General features: G+C 46.1%; 1 protein-coding gene across 7 annotated transcripts in view; it reads left to right on the top strand.

Moving 5' to 3' along the window:
* The first annotated feature begins 4,296 nt into the window (after positions 1 to 4,296).
* The window catches only part of MAMLD1 (mastermind like domain containing 1), a 55,599-nt gene continuing 44,962 nt past the window's right edge, over positions 4,297 to 14,933 (top strand). For 4 of the 7 annotated variants that reach the window (XM_025051651.1, XM_025051670.1, XM_025051665.1 and 1 more), the window contains exon 1: positions 4,297 to 4,472. In XM_025051651.1, the coding sequence (XP_024907419.1) occupies positions 4,377 to 4,472 (96 nt within the window). In that variant the 5' untranslated portion in view covers positions 4,297 to 4,376. The remainder of the gene's footprint in view (positions 4,473 to 14,933) is intronic. The other 3 variants (XM_006905508.3, XM_015595498.2, XM_015595492.2) reach the window with 1 other exon arrangement.

The following is a 14,933-nucleotide window of genomic DNA, read 5'->3' as shown; positions in this document are numbered from 1 at the left end:
CTTTTTCTTTCCATTGTTCTTTCCTCTTTTGTAATGTCCAAAATTCTCTCTTTCATCATTTTCTTTTTGTTTAGAGAACTTCCTTTCGTCATTCTCTTAGATGAGGTCTGTTGTTAACAAATCCTCTTAGTTTTCCATCATCTGAGAATTTCTTGAATCCCCTTCCATACCTGAAGCCTATTTTCACTGCATATAGGATTCTGGTTTGACAGTTCTGGTATTTCAGCACTGATTTAGGTCTTCTGTTTTAGCTGACTTCTTCTGACAATGCTCCAGCAGAGAAAGGGGTCACCATCTAATTTCTACCATGTTGGTATAGCAGTCCATGTTCTTCACTTAGCCTTCATTGACACCAGGGAGATTTGGGCTCCTCATTACTGCTGAGCAGTGGTGATAGTTCCAGGTCCCCACTAGGCTTCTATTGATGCCTCCCTGGCTGGGATGGGTAGGAGGGCCTCATTTTCCCATGTAATCTACACTGACATTGGTAGAGATGGGATGTGGACTCATTCTCTGAGTCTCTACTAGGCTTACTCTGACACTACCTTAGTGGGGACAGGGAGAGAGAAATCATTACTGCCAGGTCGGGTAGGATCAAGGCCCCTCACTTGGCCTTTGCTGATAGGACTGGGTGGAATCACACTTTTTTTTCCTGTGGTGTTTAGCTGAATTACAATAGTTTTTGCATAAAAGTTATCTGTCTTGGTAGGCTGTCTTTTCCCTGGTCCTTGGTCTAAAGAGAGCAGGCTTTTTTGGGGCCCTTTTGTGCCCATTGGCATTTTGGGTTGCAGGCTTCTTCAGATCCACATCTGCGTTCTATGAGGCAAAAGAAAACCCAGGGTGTTCCTCAGATCATAAGTTTCCTATCCGGTCTACCTTTTCCTCCCCAACATTCAGGGTCTTCTCTTTTTTAAAGTAATTTTTTTATTTTTTCAATTACAGTTGACATACAGTATTATATTAGTTTCATGTATGCAACATAGCGATTAGATATTACTATACCTTACAAAGTGATTCCTGATAAATCTAGTACCCATCTAACACTATACATAGTTATGACAATATTATTGATTATATTCCCTATGCTGTACTTCACATCCCCATAACTATTTTCTAACAGGCAATTTGTACTTCTTAATCCCTTCTTTTCCACCCTCTCCCCCAAAACTCCTCCTTCTATTTGTGCTTCTCTTTCTCACTTATTTCACTTAGCATAACACCCTGTAGGTCCATCCATGTTGTTGCACATGGCAAGATTTCATTTTTTTTTTCACGGCTGAGTAATATTCCACTGTATATGTGTACCACCTCTTCTTTACCCATTCATCCATTGATGGACACTCAGGTTGCCCTCACATCTTGGCTATTGTAAGTAATGCTGCAGTTAACATATGGATGCATATGTCTTTTCAAGTTAGTGTTTTGGGTTTCTTTGGAAAAAATACCCAGAAGTCGGATGACTGGGTCCTTCTGTGTCTTTTGTTATAACCTTTGTTTTAAAGTCCATTTTTTCTGGTATAAGTCTTGCTACCCCAGCTTTTTTGTTTGTTTGTTTTCATTTTTATGAAATATTTTTTCTATCCATTTACTTTTAGTCTGTGTGTGTCTTTAGATCCGGGGTGAGTTTCTCATAGGCAGCATATGTAAGGGTCTTGTTTTCTTATCCATTCAGCCACAATGTCTTTTGATTGGAACATTTAATCCTTTTACATTTAAAGCAATTGTTGATAGATATGTAGTTATTGCCAGTTTATTATTCATATTTTAATGTTTTTCTTCTTCTTAAAGAAGACCCTCCAACATTTCCTATAATACTGGCTTGGTGGTGATGAACTTCTTTAGCTTTTTCTTGTCTTAGGAGGCTCTTTATCTGTCCTTTGATTCTAAATGACAGCTTTGCTGGGTAGAGTAATCTTGGTTGTAGGTCCTTGCTTTTCATCACTTTGAATATTTCCTGCCAATCTCTTCTGGCCTGCAAAGTTTCTGTTGAGTAATCAGCTGTGGAATCCTGAGGCTCAGTCCCCCTGGTCACCTGAATTGGGTACTCCAAGTGTGCCCCTTTTGTGGGTTGTGTGTGACCTCCTGTTGTACTTGAGTCTTCATTGCTTTTTGCAGTGTGAGGGATTGACCTTCAGGCTGATTGACTGTGAGGGCTGGCCATGACTACTGTGGAGGAGCTGTTGTGCAGGGGCTGACTCTATGGAGCAGGATTTGCTTTATCAGGGCTCTGCTGCCTACCCAGTCTGCCCTTTGGATGTTTCATTTGTGGAAGTGATTGGGTAGTGCTGTGGTCTGAAGCTGGCCACCGGGTGTGTTCGTTCTGGGGCCTCTTAGGAGGGGCTCTGATGCAGACCAAGATCAGTCACTGCCTATGTCCTGCCCAGAGCCACTTGGCATAAGCTACAAAGTGGTCTGCAGATGGTTGCCACTTGTGCTGGCCTTGGAGGTGTCTGGGAGAAGCTAAGCTGTGAACTGATGCCAGCTGCCAGTACTTCCGGGCTTGGGGCTGCTTTGCAAGTGGTATGGGACACGCTGTGGACAGATGCTGCTTGTTTGGGATTTGCAAACCTTTGAGAGACTTTAGGAAATTCTGCAACGTGAGGCAAGATAGGCTGTTTGTATGGAAAAGTCACTGAGAGTCGCTTGGGCGGACCCGCAGGTTGGCTGGGGCGCGCTCTTGGAATTACCAAGTCAAGGTGATTGATATTAGCTAGATTGATGGAGACTCAGATATGGTACCCACTTGAGCATGTGGGCTAGGTGAGGGGAGGGCTTAACAGAGGAACAATGCCTTCCACCAGCACGTCTGTCTGGGAGAATGCTGCCCCTCCAGCCCTCGCCCTGAAGCCAGACAATTCAGTTCCTCTCTGTGTGTCCCTGGCGCTTTTTGAGCTGCTGCCCCAGTGCTGGAGCTTAGAGCAAGTGAGTCCATCAGTGAGTAAGTCCACACGTGGGCTCTTTGAGTGGAACACCTGGCACTCCAGCCACCCTCAATCTCATTTATCTACAATGTCTACTGGTTTTCACAGACAGAAGTTATAGAGACTACTCTCCCTGTCACTGGAACTCTGGGCTGGGGAGCCTGGTGTGGGGCTGGGATCCCCTTGCTCCTCCAGGGGGACTTTCAGAAAAGAGATATCATTCCCAATTTTTAACCTCCACACATGGGTGCGGGACCAGCACATTCTGCATCTCAGACCCTCCTACTAGTCTCAAGGTGTCTTCTTCTGTATTTCTTTAGTTATAGGACTTCTGTTCAGGTAGCCTTCAGGCAATGCTCAATGATGGCTGCTCTGTAGTCTACTTGTAATTTTGATGTGGTCTGGGAGGAGACCAGCACAGCGTTTACCTATTCCGCCATCTTGATCGGAATCCCAGGGTGTTCTTACGTTTGTTTTGTATATAATGTCTAGAAGTTTTAGTTGTAATCAGTGGGAGAATGGGAAAAATACTCCATTTTTGCAGAGGTGGAAGTCTGGATGTTGAAATTTTAGAGTCTGAATTCTGTATTGCCAAGGAGATTCAGGGGCAGGAGAGTTTCCCTCATATGCGAATGCCTCAGCAAAGTTCTTACTTCATGTATACATGAAAAACAAATAAATGGAAAAAAAACCAGTTTTACCTAAGTTTGCACATGTCTGTTCATCTGTCATGGAGGGCACATATTGGGGTGGCCATGATCACAGACTGATTGGTTAGTTTTTTGTAAACCAGTTCACTAGAGTTTCATGAGCCCCTTCTGACATCCATTGCTTCCTTCCGCTGACTGTCAGGTTATGAACTGTTAGCTCACTTGGCTGGGTATAGGAGTGAGAGTTGCTCCTTCTATGGGCCATAAGGCTTACTCTAGTAGAGCTGAACGGGCTGCTCGTAAGCCATCACCTGATCCAACCACCATGGTTTTTATATAAGAAAGCTGTGTCAAGAACAGAAGAGCCATTCCCCAGCTCTCACTGCCTACCATACAAAAGCAAAGCCAGACCCAGTACCCACATTCCCTGCCTTTAAACCTAGTGTGATTTTAATTATATCAGGCTGTTTCTCCACCCATCCCTAAAGTCTCCAGTTAACTTTGCCCAGCCCCGTGGCCACCACCTGCCATCTCATCCCATCCACCTGCCTCACAGAAGTGCCCCTCATCTCTGTGGGAGAGAAGGGCTCAACGAGGGTGGTGGGGTGGTGAGAGAGAAAAGAAAACGAATGTGGCTGGCTCCGCCCAAACCTGTTCTCAGAGTGGAAGTTTGTGATTCACGCGGTCAATGGTCTGTCTCATCTTCGTATCTGAAAGACAGTGTACTTTTTGTCTCCCTAAGCCCTGTGTCTAGGTCGTTTGGGAAACACCTTGGAGAGTCGAGAATAAAATTGCAGGTCAAACAATGGATGACTGGAAAAATCGGCTTGTAATCAACAGCATGCTTCCCCATTTCGCCATGGTGGGAAATCGTCAGGAGCCCAGAAAGCTCCAGGAATCGGTCAGACAATGGGCTATTGGGGGGAGGGGGGTGTTGAATGCTTCTAATCTTAAACTTGAACGTAAGATGTATTATTGAAATTCTGTGTGCAGACTTAATGGCAGGGAACCAACCCCAAATGTAAGGAATTGGAATCTGACCTAGAAAAGATCTAGGAGGTGAGTGACCTTGCCCCTTGTGAATTTCTGGAAGAGCAGGAAATACAGTCCAAGGCCCCATCTGGATTCTCAGTCCAGTGATCTCCACACTGCTCCCCTTTAACTAGAAAGGGAGGAAGGGCGAGAAGGAAGACAAGCCTACTTTTTCCCTTAATAGAAACCGGGAATGTGGGAATGACAGGCACTAGATGTATTGCATTAACTTCCTGGTACCACTGAGAACAGGAAGCCAGTGAGTAAGGCACAGAAAGAGATTCCCATTCAGCTCTCTGGCCCTAATGTCTTTTTAAAAGCCCATTTGACCAATTTCTACTTTCCTCCCATGGAACTCAGACATCATCCATGTGCCTGAAACTCAGGGTTAAGGATTCCAGTGGTAGTTCTAGGAGCCAAGATGACAGAAGGGACCATGAGAGCCATTGGTTAGTTTAATTTGACAATAACAGCCTGCAACATCACCAGGCTACTAAGATTAGTTCGGTTGGTAGGAGTTGCAGCAAACACAATGACTGTTATCTCAGTGTATTAGTCCACAGACCTAATCTCTGAAATTAATAGAGCAGAGAGGAAATGGCTCTTATAGAGCCGTGGGTCTGCTTCCTTCCTGTTCAGAGAACTGGGAGCTCAGGGCTCTGAGGTAATGTCATTTCACATAACTAGAGGGCCTGCTTCGTCCGATCCCAAGGACAAACCACTTTCAGTAAGTCAGTGTTCTATTTAGTCTAGGATTCACTGTGTGCACGGGGGTGGGGGAGGTTGTTGAAGTCTTGCTTCTCTCTTTTTTTTTCCCTCATTGTCTTCCACCAACAATGTATTGAGAATGTAGTATCAAATTGTCTATATAGGCATTTACAAAACTTGGTTACTAGAGTTGCAGCTCTCACAGAGGTGGCGTTCAGATGAGATGTCCGAGATGGAGCAATTACTTGACCAGCAGCCTGTCCTCCAGATTGCCGGTTCTTCAGTCAGGCACTGCCTAGAAGGCGGTCTCTAACCTCTATCCTAACTGCCATTTTATGTCTTGCTCTTTCGTGGTGAGCAACCGAGTCAGTGAAGGAAAATCTCTTGGTAATGCATCCAGAGCCCATGACCAGTTTCAGTGTGACTTTCAGTTTCTCCTTTGTGTCACACTTGTTTCTTTCCCAGGAAAAAAGAATGGGTGGGTTGTACTTGCAGGGGTCGTCATCTTCTCAGGTGCCCCACCAATACCCTTTAAAAAAATATGACTAGCAAGTAACTGCTTTGGTTTTGATCAGTGTAGACCTCAATGCCACAAAGGTTTTACTTAGATGGATCCTTGGAGTAGCCATCTGCACCCTCATTCTGAAGTTGCCATTGCTCACGCTATTTCCAGGCTTGGCTTTTGTTTGCAAATGGCCTTTAGAGCCCTTTCTAAGGCTTGCCAAAATTCACCTGCATTGCTTTAGAGTCTTGGACTCTAAAGTCACACCTTGGACTTGATCAAAATCGACTCTTCTCCCACTTCCGTGGCACACCTTGTTCTTTGCCCTTGGCTCTGAGTGACCTGTTTCTGAAACTCTAAGCTATCCTAAAAGACCCAGGATTTGCCCCAGTTGAGGGGGATCCAAAAATATGTTTCACGTTCCAAAAGCAAGTTCTTCACAGTACGAACCAAATTTGTCTTGGAAGATACATGTGGTCTCTGACAGGGATGACAGTGAGGGTGCCTACTCTTTTGGCCGGGCATAATAGGAATATGTGGAGCCTGGGCAGGCCAGACACTGCTGCTATCGTCAGCTGGTAGCCAGGGCGACTCGTGGTTTGAGCATAGCTGAACATTCGTGGCTAGTCGATCCCTGCAGCCTCAGGAAGATGCTGGTGCTAACACAGAGCTCTGCTGCCCACACTGAGGATCTCGGCAGCCCAGGTGTTTGCCAACTGAGGGACAGAGATGAGCAGATGAAAATAAAATGGCCTTTCGGTTCACAATGAAGCCTGCTGTCCAAACAAGTTATTGCAGGGTCCAGAATGTTAGCAGCAGCAAGAGGTCCCTTTACAGAAGCTAGGCTTAGAGTTCCAGGGTGTGGCCTGAACCAGATTTCAGCTGTTTCTGTTGCTTGCTTTCCCTCTGACGCCTCCTAAAATCCAGGGATTACAACCTGCACCCCAGTCCTGGGAAACCGTGTGCATCTAGAAGCACATCCCTTGCATACCACACTCCTCCATCCTGAAAACATCCTCAACATGGAGATCTGATTCAGACATTCAACTTACCTGGTTCTCTTGTCCCTTCTCAAAAAAACAAACTAACAACAACAACAACAACAACAACAAACATTTTAACTCAAGGTCTGTTAATAAAATTCTGTCAGTCTCAAAGGAGAGCTCTTGTAAATATCCCTGGGATTTCCATGTGAATAATTTATAGCCCTCATACAGGAAAATGTCCATCTGATGTGACAGTTGGTCTTGGCCTCAGACCAGGGTTCAAGACACCTGAATTCTAGTCTTGTTTCTGCTCCTAACTACCTATATCCATCCTTTGCCCTCCCTGAGGACAAAGGTCAAATGAACCAGGAATAAAGATAGCCACCTTTAATGGAGCATTGACTGGGTGTCAGGCACTTGCTAAACATGTTGGGGGCATTATCTCCTGTAATCCTTGGCATAATCTTGAGATGAAGAGGGTAGCTCCAGGAAACTAAGGCTCAGAGAGGTTAAGCAATTTGGCCAAACTCACTGAGCTAAGAAGTGGCAGAGCTCAGAGCCTGCTCTCGTCACCACTGTATTCTGCTACCTCTTAGATCTAAAACATGTTGAAAATCACAAAGCGCTGAGCACAGATCAGGCAGGAGTAATCACAAGAAATCTCGGCAATGCAAGTATCTTTTCAGCATTTGTTCATTCATTCAGGAGCATGATCGCTTAATGACTCTTGTGATTGGGAGAACAGCAAAATTTTACCTTTTGAACATTTGGGCATCTGCCCAAGGTTAATAAGGCATCCAGCCTCTGCAGTTAGTGTATGGAGTTTTAACAGGAGGCAGAAGGCAGAATGTTTGGTCCTTCTCTTTGAAGTTAAGATCTCTATTTCTTCTCCAGATTAGTGGGTATGTTGATTACTAGTGTGAGACTCTCTATAGCATCAGCACTCCAGATGGGAGTGCTCCAGAGCCTACGTGGAATTGGAACTCGATGTGTACATCACGTGTTGTCTCTGTCTCAGTCAACACCCCACCACAAGTTGCAAAGATTCCCCAGCTCTGAGCAGCCACCTATTCTGTTCACAAGGCAGTGCCAGATAAAATGGGGGTGCTGAGGGCATTAGACAGACAGTTGGAGGAGGAAGGAAATACTGTGCTCATTGCTCATTTTCTGTATCTCATCATTTAATGACAATAAATGGCTCATTCTATAGGTTACAGTGAGATGGCATGCCCAACATTCTTTCTGAGATTCTCAACCATTGTCCCTCTTGATGGATGAGGACACTAAGGTCTGAGAAATCCAGTGACTTACAGAAAGGTGCCCATCGAGAAAGTGGAGAACTATGTCAAAGGTCCTCATTTGGGTGGTCCCTAGTGCAGCCTGCTTTCTACTCACAGTATGACCGAAACCAGCTCCTCATCCCTTCTTCTCACCTCTAAATGCAAGTGGGGCTAAGGAAGCTTGGGGAGACCTGAGTGTAACAGGGAACGTGGAGACTTTGATCGCTACAAAAATCCTGGCCTCATTCTAGATGGCCTCTTCTTCAGACTGGCAACCTTTGAAATAGATCTGTTCACCTCCTGCTGGCTGTGTGATCAGGATTAGGGTTTGTATCTCTCATCCTTGGAGGTACATGCTTTTCTTTGTAAACAGAGCACGGGACTCTCAGTAAGGAGACCTTGAGTTTGATCCCAGGGCTGTAACTAGCGCTTCATGAGACCTTCAACAAATACCTTTCCTCTCGAGACCACATTTCCAGGGTCCCTCCTATGTGTCCAGCCCTGGGCTAGACCTTGGGCTACAGCAGCAGTTCACAGTCAAGGAGCAGACGATTTCCAGACCTCTACTGGTAAGAATTCTGTCTTGTTCCGTAGTTCTCCTTGTCTTATGCTGGAACTGGGAGGAGATGGTGGTCGATGGCTCACTCATGTCAGCTGCTTTGTATGCATTAATTAGCTCATTTGCTCCTGTGGTGTGGGGATTCACATTTCCACTTCACCAGTGAGAAAACTGAAGGTCCAAGAGTATAGAGACTTTCCCAGTGTTACAAAGTCAGTAGGCAGGAAATTCAGACTGCGAAGGCAGGCACCCAGACTCCAAAGTGCTTCCCTCTCTGCTGCTTCCCATTCCTAGCTTAGGAGCTCAGATAGTTAGGCCTTCTGCAGGCCAGTGTGACTCTTAGGGACAAAACAGAGTCCCAGGTTGCCTGGAGATTTTATTCCAGTGGCAGAGATAGCCCACAAATAGAGAAAGTGTGGAAGCATCTTTACTTCATCCTGGTGGCTCCCTGGAACCTTCTGGCCAGAATCGTCCACTATCCAGCCTGAGAGCAGTGAGCCAGGCTAATTAAAAACCCCACAGGAAGATCAGAACAGCTAGCTGGGACCTGAGCTGAATTGTCTAAACAGCCATGGAAGCCCGGAGAAGAAGCCCAGTGTCCCCTGCTCCATTCAGGCTATGGGCATTGTTGCAGGTTCAGGTCTGGCTCAGGAGAGGGGAGCTATGTGTGTGGCCCCACTTCCAGGAACAAGGTGGTCCAGGAATCAGATCATCGCGGAGGCAGCTGTCCCTGACACTGAGATCTCGCATGAGTTTTGGGTTTCAGTCTCTGCATCAGTAAAACGGGGTTAATAATCTGCCCTCTGCCCACGTCAGGGTTTCTGGATGACGATGAACAAGATGTGGATATGAACGTGGTATAAACCACACAGGATTTAACTTCTGTTAGCACTTTTTTTTTTTTTAATCATGAGAGATTGGCACTGGCTCAGAAGGGCTATGGGAAACGTGTGTCCTTGGAGTTCAGGTAGAAACACGCAGGACCCCTGAGGATATCTCAGTCTCATCAACAACCCCACCGCACTGAGGAGAGCTGGATTTATGGTGTAGCTCTGAGCATTCTGGGTCAAGGCCTGCAGTGCGTATGCGCCTTTCTATTTTGGGGATCCTCCCCATGGAGCACGCAGCTGTTCGCTCCCTTTGCTCCCTCCTCCTCTTCCTGCAGCAAGGGTCCTTTCCTGCTCCAAACACCCAACCGGGGCGGGCCTTCAGACAGATCTCTTCCGCCAGGGCTGAGGGCTGCACCATACCGCTGGGCTCTGCATCTGGGTTCTGTCTGGATAGCCCAGTTCAGCAAACCGGTGACCTGAAAATTGCAGTCTGTTTGAAGGAGAGGATGCTGGTAGGGGGAGTTCTATTTGGCAGCTGGCTTCTGCTGGCATCTGGGAGCTTGGTACTGCTTATTTCTGGACTTCTAGGAGCCCACGCTGGCCTTGTCTGCATTTCTGCCTGGCTCCTGCTCCCAGCTTTCTTGACATTAGGCCCAAGGTGACAGGTGTTTGGAGCTTGAGCTCCTTGGGGAAGAGAGCAGACCCCAGGTTGGAGCTGCAGGAGAGCCCAGCTGAACTAAGGCTTGATTACCATCCCCTAGAGGGTATGTGCAAACCAGGGGGCTGGCCCTGGGGATGGGGGCCTGGGACTCCCTAAAATCTAGGTTGGCCTGTGGCAACCGAGGCCTCTTGCTTTTACTGAAAATCCCCAGCTGGAGAGCTCAATGTTACTTGCTTGCAGACATGTATTTGGGTCATATGCTGCCCCTGGGGTGCTGAGTTCAATGAACTTGGGGTGAGGGGAAGCATGTGTTTCTAAGTTTTGGGCTACAGATTTTGACTTCTGTGGTCGATATAGAGTAATTTGCCCAAACCCTCCCTCCTTCCCTTTTGCCTTTCCTTCTCCTCCCCTTCCTTCCTGCCTTTCCATTCTCCTCCTCATTTCCTACCTCCCCTCTCACCAGATCTTTAATCCCAAAGGACCAAAGTAAGAAAGGCAGGCGGGAGCCACAGGCAGCTGGACTTAACTACTGGAGGCCCAGACCCAAGGCCCAGGCATAGCTGCTGCTACTACTACCTCCCTCTCCCCTGCCCCTCCACACAAACTTGCCTTTGTCTGCCTCCCTCCAGTGCTGTTCAGTTCGGTCACTCTCCTGACTCCTCACTCAGAGCTTTTTCATTCAGTTGCTTCCCAAGTCTGTCAGCTCTGTGACTGTGAGATCTCTTGCTCTTATGCCCCCCAACTCGTGGCTTGGTACCTGGCACATAGTAAATACTCTGTAAGCAATGGCTGCTGTTCCTCTTGGCCAGAAATCATCCCAAGCCACCTCCTTTGTTGAACCTAAGAGGCCAAGAACACACAAAGGAGAAGGGGCGTGCACAAGGTCATTGGGCCAGTTAGTAAATTCATTATAGCTTCTGAAAAGAGGTTGTCTCTTGGCCTTGTGCTAGATACGGGAAAGGAACAAGATAATTTGCAGGAAACCTTTTGCTCCAATGGTTAATTCAAATCTGTAGATGCCAGCTGAGCCCTGTCACGAGGCTGGCTTCTCTAGGGGTATAGAGATGAGGAGGAAACAGCCCTGGTCTTCAGAGAGCTGCTATGTGGAGACGGAAATATACAGGCCTAACATGGTGGCCTTGACATTGACCAGAGCAGTCGGCTGGGAATAAAAGGGGTAGAAGGTGAGGCCGTACAACATGGGAATTGTTCAAGAGTATAGAAAGGCTGTATGAGCAAGGCAAATGGGCATTGTGGAGGAGGCAGTGTTCTCTCCTTTCACTGGAGCCTGCGGAGCACTCCGCCAGCAGATGCTCAACGATAACTGTCTTTAGTGAGGGTGAAATGTGGCATTTGGGAGTGCTGTGGACCTTGCCCAGTTCAGAAGTGGTCACCTAACTTGGACCATGGTCAAAATCTTGAAACTTTTCTGTTCCAAAAATGTTACCTACCATTCTCTTGTGAATAGTAGGCCTACGCGGCCTCCCGCAGTGTGAGGAGGACAATTCGGAAATAATTATTTCCCTTGGGGAAGATGCTCAGCCTGTGCTCTATGTCAGTGATTGGCAAATTCTACCCCAGGAGCTAAATATGGCCCACAGCCTGTTTTGGTAAATAAAGTTTTATTAGCATACAGCCACACTCAGTTGTTAACATATTGCATACTGCGGAGTGCAACAGAGGCCACGTGGCTTGCAAAGCATAAAATATTTACTATTGGGACCTTTACCGAAAACATTTGCCATCCCTTGATCTAGGACACTGGGCTTTGCTTCATTTTTTCCAAGGCTGTAGTTTCCCCTAGTAAATGGGCACTGCCCTCTGTGCCGTTTGAGGAGAAATCACGGATCTTCATGCCTCCCCAAGGGTTCTGCTCCTTTCCTCTGCCAAAGCTGGCCTGACCCTTGCTCTGGATCCCATCCCTTCTCCAGTGTCCTTGCCTTGGTAACTGGTCTTTGTCCTTTCTGCAACATCCATTTCTCCCTCTCCCATCGGCATCCAGAGAGACCTTTCACAGATGGGTCAAGCCGATCATTCCTTTGCTTAACAACCTCCACCCAGTGGCTTCCCACTGCCAATAACCTACAATTCACCCCCCTCCCAATGGCCAGCAAAGCCCTGTGCGAGCTCACGGCTGCTTCCCAGGCTCGCTGTTCATCAAGCCCATTGGCCACCTGCCCTTCCCTGGAACACGCCAAGAGCTTTCCCCTTGGGCCTTCTCACTTCTGCCCTGTTGCCCAGAGCGTTCTGTTCCCAGTCTGTCTCCTGGCCTGTATTTAGATGTCTGCCTAAATGTCTCCTGTTCTGAAGAGCCACCTGGCCACTGTCACGTCACTATTTTTTCAGTCCTCTGAAGAATATTGCTCATACTCTGTTCTTGTTCTTGTTCACTTACTGTTTGTCCCACTGGAATTCTAGCTCCTTCTAAGTCTGGTTCACTATTTCCCTCCTTGGTGTATGCTCATTCTGGGGGGATTTCTGTTCTGGACTTACTAGATAGCCCTGCTTTGTATGGTTAGAAGCTTCATTTCCCTAGTGGATGAAAAACCCATTGCCACTGTCTCTAGTTGCCTCTGTTTCTAGAATAAGCTCTAGGCATTGAAATTGTCTAGTGTTCGGGCCGCTTGTGTGACACCGTCAGAAAATCTGAACATTTTCTTGCCTCTTTTCCTTCTTCGAGTCAAGCCTTTGGTGTTTAGAACAATGAACCTGGTCGATATAAAATGCCTCCAGGAAGCCAGCCGCCAAACACCAACACCCAACATCTGCTTTCTGAATATATGGCTTCAAAGAGCTAAGTATACAGTAACTAACTGCTATCCATTCTATTTTTTAAAGCCACATGACATCTAAGGAACTTAGAAATGCCTTGCCCTTTCCTGTAGTTAAATCTGACATAAAATTACTTTATTGGAAGCATTTTAACAAACAAAAATCCTCCCCTGTTTTCACCAGTAATTCAGCTTCAATTTCCAGGTGAGAATAAGATAATTATGAGTGACTGCAAGGAGACAGTTTTGAGATTTATGTTAATAACACATTCAGGGTAAGTCTTATTCATCTGGCCCAGTCACTGGAGCTTCTTACAGAGAGGTGTAGAAAGAAGGAAATATCTTGTAGAAACACCCCCCTGATCATCAGCGCCATCTCCGCAACCATCACCATGACAACCACCACCGCTACCACCATCAACACCTCTACCACCACCATCACTGCCTTCACCACTACCACCCTCCTCTCAACCTCGAGCACCATTACTACCACTATCACTGCCACCATTACTTTCAACATCATGTAGACCGCCACCACCACCACCACCACATCACGACCACTGTCAACACACACACGCATAGGCACATGCACGCACGCACGAAGCAGGGGAAATTTGTCAGGTTATGTGACGCGTTCCATGATGCAATCACAGACACTTTCTACGTATAGTGAAAGAAATGAGGATTTTTAGATTGTCGTTATTTTCAGTGTGTAACCTACTCCTGTTGCTGTGTGCTTTGGGGCTGTGGAATATCAGCATGTGTTTCTGGCCAAAATTAAATTAGGATTCATTATAAGAAACGCCAATGTCTCCAAGTACACACCTTAAAAAAAAAAAAAAGATAAGTTTAGATGACAGATCTTTCACTCCATAAAAGAATTTACTGAGGATTTCCTTTCAATGGCAAATTCTTGTTGCATTTTATTAGGATTTGGGTTACAAAAGTTAGCCTTGCACACAGCTGTTCAGGAGTGCAGCCAATGAATAGAGGCAGATCTGCCTTGAATGGCAAATGCTGCTGAGTAAACTACGTTAAAGGCTATTTTAGGACCACGAAGAATGTGTTTGCATTTTCAAGAGTGAAGAGAGAGAGAATATTTATTTGGTATGTATGTCATGCCAGGCACGGTGCTCACTTTACATCTCTAAGCTCATGTGATCTTTATAACAAATTTATGAAGTGGGCCTCACTCTCCTAATTTTGGTTGCACAGCATTGTGAACCTGCTGAATGCTACTGAATTGTACTCTTCCAAACGTTAATTTCATGCTCTGTAAATTTTACTTGAATTAGAAAAAGGGACTTAAATCATTTCACAATGTACGCATATATTAAATCATCACGTTCTACACGTTTTGAACAATCACATTGTACAACCTAAATATATACAATTTTTGTCAATCATGCCTCGTTGAAAGTACGAAAAAAAGAGGACCCAGACCATGGGGTGGATCTCTGGACTGACCTGATGTTCCTTATGCCATGTCCCCTCCCAGCCTCTATGTCTGTGGCAGCAGAGCTCAAACAGCCTGGCTCCAAAATCTACTAACTAGGGTGGGTGCATCTGCAAACAGTTAGAAGTTTTTAGAGCCAGGAGTTGGTGCTGTGTGGCTAAAATGTGCTTATTCTAGAAGCATGGCCTCCAGAATATGCACTGGACTAACCAGGTGTTTCTGGATTCTTCTTCCACGTACACAGTTGTCAGGATTCCCATGCAAACAAATTCTTTTCAAGGTCTAAAGCCTTTTGCCATTTTTTTTAACCTCATGTTTGGGGCACAAACAGATGCAAAGTCACTTGTGCCTAACCTTCATGAATCATCCTTCACACCTTCCAAGGCCTGGTACCTAATTTTGTCCTTCGTATCTTACATTATCTTGCATAAAGAAGATTCCCCCCAAATTGTATAAACTTCAATCCCCATAAAACAGAAATGCACACCTGGGTACAGGGGGAATAGTTGCTGAGCAATGAGCAACACTTTTTCTCTTCACCCCATTTAAACTACTCAAATAGATGTCAATGGGAAAG

The sequence above is a fragment of the Pteropus alecto genome, unplaced genomic scaffold, assembly GCF_000325575.1.
Source record: "Pteropus alecto unplaced genomic scaffold, ASM32557v1 scaffold341, whole genome shotgun sequence".
In the NCBI taxonomy this organism is placed as follows: domain Eukaryota; kingdom Metazoa; phylum Chordata; class Mammalia; order Chiroptera; family Pteropodidae; genus Pteropus; species Pteropus alecto.
Note: the sequence above shows the minus strand (reverse complement) of the source record. Positions and strands in the feature narration are given on the sequence as shown.